The sequence below is a fragment of the Electrona antarctica genome (genome assembly GCF_951216825.1).
Source record: "Electrona antarctica genome assembly, chromosome: 22".
Lineage (NCBI taxonomy): Eukaryota > Metazoa > Chordata > Actinopteri > Myctophiformes > Myctophidae > Electrona > Electrona antarctica.
This window is the reverse complement of record NC_136805.1, coordinates 31,856,890-31,862,897: the sequence shown is the minus strand read 5'-3', so window position 1 is coordinate 31,862,897 and position 6,008 is coordinate 31,856,890. Positions and strand designations below refer to the sequence as shown.

At 41.5% G+C, this 6,008-nt stretch overlaps 1 protein-coding gene across 1 annotated transcript in view; it reads left to right on the top strand.

The window, feature by feature from the left end:
• Window positions 1-986: 986 nt before the first annotated feature.
• LOC306915091 (S-adenosylmethionine synthase-like) overlaps window positions 987-6,008 on the top strand; it is a gene marked incomplete at its 5' end in the record, with an annotated part of 87,075 nt that continues 82,053 nt past the window's right edge. The window contains 3 exons of the mRNA XM_079492336.1: window positions 987-1,077; window positions 2,389-2,501; window positions 3,162-3,305. Of these exons, the coding sequence (XP_079348462.1) occupies window positions 987-1,077; window positions 2,389-2,501; window positions 3,162-3,305 (348 nt within the window). The remainder of the gene's footprint in view (window positions 1,078-2,388; window positions 2,502-3,161; window positions 3,306-6,008) is intronic.

The window sequence follows — 6,008 nt, the reverse complement described above, 5'->3', positions numbered from 1 at the left end:
CAGATACAGCACAGATTCACTCCTCTAGTTTGGTCAGAGTTAAGCAGCAGAGGAGATTTCTTTCACCAAAAGGCTGTTATAAGTTTGCTCACTTCTTCTTAGCACAGGAATGGAAGTTAAACATAGATCAAAATATACAGTAGAACTTAGGTAAAAGCTGAGACAACTACTTGGGTCTCAAATTGAGAGACCGCCTTAATTTTTATACATATAATATACATCGTAACATTGAAACATCGGCCCTTGGTTGTAAAACTATGTCAGCATATCATGTCTTCCATCAGAAGAAGCAACGTAGGGTGCTCACTGCTCAGGGGTAAAACAACAAACACTGAGTGTAGGAAGCCAGATGGGGAGGGAGTCCTTTGTTGCTGCACTAGTGACTCCTGCAGGTTGCTCAAGTGTACCTCTCACTGCTCTCAGCGGGGGTGTTGAACTACGAGGAGTTGGGCGTTTCTTACAGTTGTACATGTCCTCCCGGTGAAGCTCCTAACTGGCAGGTGAAAAGAAGTGGCAGACGACTCCATGTGTATCGGAGGAGGCACGTGGTTTCAATACCGTCCCTAATCTGAAGACCAGCCTGTACTAGAGGTTAGCAGTGACATGATTACACAAATGTGTGGGGAAATCTGGGACGACTAAATTGGGAGAAGAAAAAAAATATACAATAAAGAAAAAGCAGCATATTGTAACATACATAACTTTTAAGAAAATAGAAGAATTAAACTCTTTATATGAAGCAAATAACTCTTGGCACAGAACTACTCCTTGTAATTAGACCTGTATGAATAATATTTCCCTTTTTAAGGCACAAAGTGATATAACAGTATTTGGAATTTCATGAGAAAAAGCAAATGCGTGTCTTTGGGCGTGTCTGATAGTCCAAGCTATAGAACAAATGCCAACTTTGAACCTTTGACAGTCTGCTGTATAATTAAATACCCTAAAGGTACTGAGATGCTAGTTTAGTCGTCCACAATTCAAAAATGATTGCTGTGTTCGACAAACATCACTTTTGTGACAGTCGTTTGATGAAGTATAAATTTGATGAAAAGGAACAACAAAGTATAGGCGACGGTGTGTGTGTGTGTGCGCACTCACACATTACCATTCATATACTGCCATTATTAGTTGTCTTACAAAAGGCACTAGTAACAAACGACAATGTGTGCGATGTGTTTCCATGCTTGCCTGTGTTATTACAGAACAGCATAATCACATGGAATTCTTGGATCATTATGAAGGCTTACAACAGCCTTGTGCCATAGTTGTGTGCAATACTTAGGTGCCCTGTATCAATATAGAGGACATACTGTAGTGTATCAAATCTTTGCTTCTGAGACGTTCCTGGAACAACCAATTACATATGATGTTTGGGGTCCTTGACATGAAATATTGAGCACCACTGATACAGAAACATGAGGTTTTTCAGAAAATTTTCACCATTTAGAGGCCTAAATGGGTTAAGCTAAGGCTAACCTAACGGTTCTTTGCATCCTTTGTGACCTTGGAGGGAATCGTATTGCTTGGCTAGTAGGCAGCAACTGCCTTCGAGCATCATTGGGGGGGAAATGTACCTTGGCTGTTATCTATACAATACTGTATGTGATTAGCCTGTTATCAGTGTGCCATAGTACTGTACTGGCCAAGGTACTGCAGGACAGGCAATGCAGATACCATACATGAAAACAACATCAATAGCACTGTTATATTGCCAAGACTTACCAAATGAACAAGCCAAGTCTTGCTGTTGGTGATCAAAGCACCCCAGAAGCAATGTTTCAAAGCATATTGGATTTTACTCTGTGAATGAAGATACGAAGCAGTTACCTTTCAGTATTTCACAAAAGATGTGAGTAAGAGATTCAAATATATTACAATGTATGAATATTCAAAAGCATCATACTATCTTCAGGGCAAGGGCAACACATACCCTCCCGATAGAAAATGCAGCCCCTGAAAGCTAGTTATTAATGACTTTATTTTCAGAATGCTCAAATCTTTGTGAATGATTAAAAAATCACACCCGTGTGAAGTGAGTGGCGCTCTTATCATTATACATCATCATACATCATCTCATGAACAACTGAATGTATGTGATTGGTTAGCAAATTTGCTCGTCTACATATGACGTACATTTTCCCTTCATTGTCAATGGCATTTAATGTTTGTGTTAAAAAAACAAATTTACGTAAGAATTTGAGGCACATATGACCTAATTTCTCCTTTCATTGTCAATGGCAAATATGAGACGTTTGGGGACAAAAGCTGTACATACCGTATATATATTTTTCACTGAGTTTACCATACTGTCCAGGTGTGCATTCACTGGGTGTCAGAGTGAACATTCTGTTTTATGCAAAAATCTCTCTCTCTCTCTCTCTCCAGGATTTGATTATAAGACCTGCAATGTGCTGGTGGCTCTGGAACAGCAGTCCCCTGATATAGCCCAGGGGGTTCATGTTGACAGAGATGAGAATGACATTGGTGCAGGCGACCAGGTAGTCACACAACCTAAGACACGGGTTCCCAAACTTTTTCATGTCAAGGACCCCCAAATTGAGACTAATTATCCCACGGACTCCCATTTGAAAAGATATGCCAAGTTTAATTTCAAGGACCCCCAGTTTGACATGCATTAGTCTACGGACCCCCATTTAATGCCATTTCTATCTCTGGGAGTCGGACCCACAATGTATATTGTAAAATCAATGTTAATTTAACTCTGAGAGGTCTATTTGGTTCCAAACTATCATTTAGCTGGGTACCCCTGGAACTCCCTCAAGTACCCCTGGGGGTCCCCGGACCCCACTTTGGGAACCACTGACCTAAGACACAGTTTTTCACCTGAATTCCCCTCCTATTTCAGACAAGTCACGTTGTTATGATGATGTTATTCAGGACAACGCCACAGGGCGTATCAAGAGTTGCTACAGTCCAACAGGCAGACTTTCATCTCTGAACATGGAAATCACAATGAAAAATGATCTAAATATGTAAACGACCAGGCCCTCCTAGGGGGCATTATGCATACAATGCAAAAACAGCACAGTTGTTTGTTTTGGTGTTAGATAGTGGCACCAACCGTGTCAAATAGCACTGCAATGTCCTGAACGTAATAATGTTGTCAATGCTGAGCTGTTACCTCTCCACATCCACAGGGCCTGATGTTTGGCTACGCTACAGATGAGACAGAGGAGTGCATGCCCCTCACCATTGTCTTCGCCCACAGACTCAATGCCAAGATGGCCGAACTGAGGCGGAACGGGACGATCCCCTGGCTACGCCCAGACTCCAAGACACAGGTATGATCATGATACACCTGTACTGCCTCTGAAACAACTGCTATATTAGCAGACCTAATTCTTATCTGTAAATAAAAAATCACACCGTGTGAAGTGAGGGGCGCTAATATATTAAAGTCTAACTCATGTTGCTATGATTAGGTGATGTAATGGTGATGTAAAACAAACACAGACAAAACAAACATTAAACTCTCTTTATTGTTAATGGCATTTAATGTTTGTGTTAGCGACTAAACAAACATTAAGCCTGTATATAGGAGGGGCTAAATAAACACCATAAATACAGTTCAATACAGTATACCTCTGATTATTCCTTCTCCTGCAGTGATGCCTTTCATATGAAGCCACACGTCAAGTCACATTTATTTGTATATGCGATATACATTACATCAAGTGAAATTGAGTATCTGCCAGCTGTAGTCGTCATGAGTATTACTTTACACCACGAGTTAGTGATGTAGAGAGGCCTGCATACCGACAGAAACCAGAACATGATGGTCGAAGACTTTGTGAGAGGAACTTCCTCAAAACTCTCCACCCACCACCCACCCAGATTTCTCTCTATGGAAGCAGACAACCCTAGGTGCTATTTGGAGGTTCTTCTGTTGAACAGCGGCCAAGTCAAACGTGCCACATTTCATCTTGGCACGAGTGCTAGAGTACTCTAGGCCATGTCCCTAAACCCGCCTGTGACTTGCAGTTGAAAATGTTTATACATTTCAATGTCTAAACACAACAGGGTCCTTAACCTAATGGCACTTAATTTTCCACTGGAATGGTATACCCATTTTCCATTGGGCAAAAAGTGGTACCTACAGTAGGACTCTTTTTTTTGTATCTCCTCAATCGAGGTTCCAAGCAAACTTCTTCTGCTCAAGCATGAGGACCCAGCAGGAGTTGACATTATAAATGGCCCGCCAGCCTGGATGTAGGCCTACTTTTTAAACCGTACGTACGGAACAGGTCTGCTGGCACTAGTAAAAACGCTTAAAAACAAAATAACAAAAAGGAAAATTAAGTACCTACTGTAGTACTAGTACTCACTTTTAGCTCACTTAAAAAAAAAGGTCTTTCTGGCTTCATGTCTAACCACCTCCGTTTCTCTGTCCAGCTCACACTGCTCTTATTTATTCATTTACTTTCCTCTCATTCTCCGTTAGGTGACAGTTCATTATACCCAGGAAGATGGCGCCGTGATCCCCAAGAGGGTACACACCGTGGTGATCTCAACGCAGCATGACGACTACATAAGTCTGGACGAGCAGAAGCGGGTGCTGAAGGAGAAAGTCATTATGGCCGTGGTTCCGCCCAAGTACCTGGACGAGAACACCGTCTACCACCTGCAGCCCAGCGGGCGCTTTGTCATCGGCGGACCCCAGGTAAAAAAGGTCTCCCGCCACATGGAATGGCTTTTGGAAAAAGGAATGGGGCAACACTTTCAGACATGATATACTGTAGTGTAGATCAGGGACGAAATGTTCTTATAGTCGTCGTGGGGGCACCCCCCCCCAAGGTCCCGTTTTCGCTGGGTCATTTATGGTTTTGGTTTTTCTTTGTATTTCTTTGTATCCATTTTTCGATCACACAGTTCTAGTTTATGAGTTTCATTTCCGTTGATCTCCTCTAGTTTTTGTATTCCCATATTCTTGAGATTTTTGTTACGCATAACCAACCGTTCCTTTCGTCTTTCATCCGTTTCTTTTGTTCGGATATTTCAAAGTCGTCTGTTTCTCTTATGTTTTTTATTTTCTTGAATTTCAAGTGGTATTTTACTCAAAACAAAAAAACATACCTGCACGGTCTACTTCCGTATGTCCCGTGCCAGCATATGACATCATATCATTATGCTGCTAAGGGACATTGGTACATATCTTCATCACGTCATGGGACATACGCTTCGTAGCATGAAGGAAAACATACCTGCGCGGTCTGCTTCCGTATGTGCCAGCATATGACGTCATATCATATGCTGCTAAGGGACATACGCATTGTAGCACCTGACTAATAACACTACTTGCACGCTCTGCTTGCGCAAGTATATACTAAAGTCGGCTGTCAATGGTGACGTAATTTTGAAGTATGGTAAAATCTTCTATCTATATCTTAATTATGTCACCATCAATACCTACCAAGCATACACATGCATTCGTACCAGCACGACCACAATACTTGCACGCTCTGCTTGCGCAAGTAATAAGATGCAGTGGTGTCACATACAAGTGAAGTCCTTCACCACACCCTTTTCTGTTCAATCATGTGCAAATTAGGTTTCTATAGGGACTTGATTGAGCATAGCTGCAGAGAGATACTTTGTATCACTTCATTGTACTTACACTATACCCACATTTACACTATACCCACATTTACATAGCATGGTGTTAACAAAGTGGACAGACTATTCAAATTGGTATCAGATTAATTTAATTCTATGCTAATGAAATGGCCCATAGTTTAGTGCTGAAACCGTCCAGAAACTGGATGGGAGATGATTGATGACTGTTGATGGGTTTGTCTAGGTGTGAAATACACCCAGATTAGGAGTGACACGTTGAAGTATTTCCTTCTAGCCTACGTACATTTCTTATATTCGTTTTATTTTGGTGCTATCTGGCTATGTCCATCCCCATAGTTTGACACATCACATGCTACATAAAGCATGATGAAATTTTGAATGTTTGCCTAGGTTGTTAATGGTATGGTCAC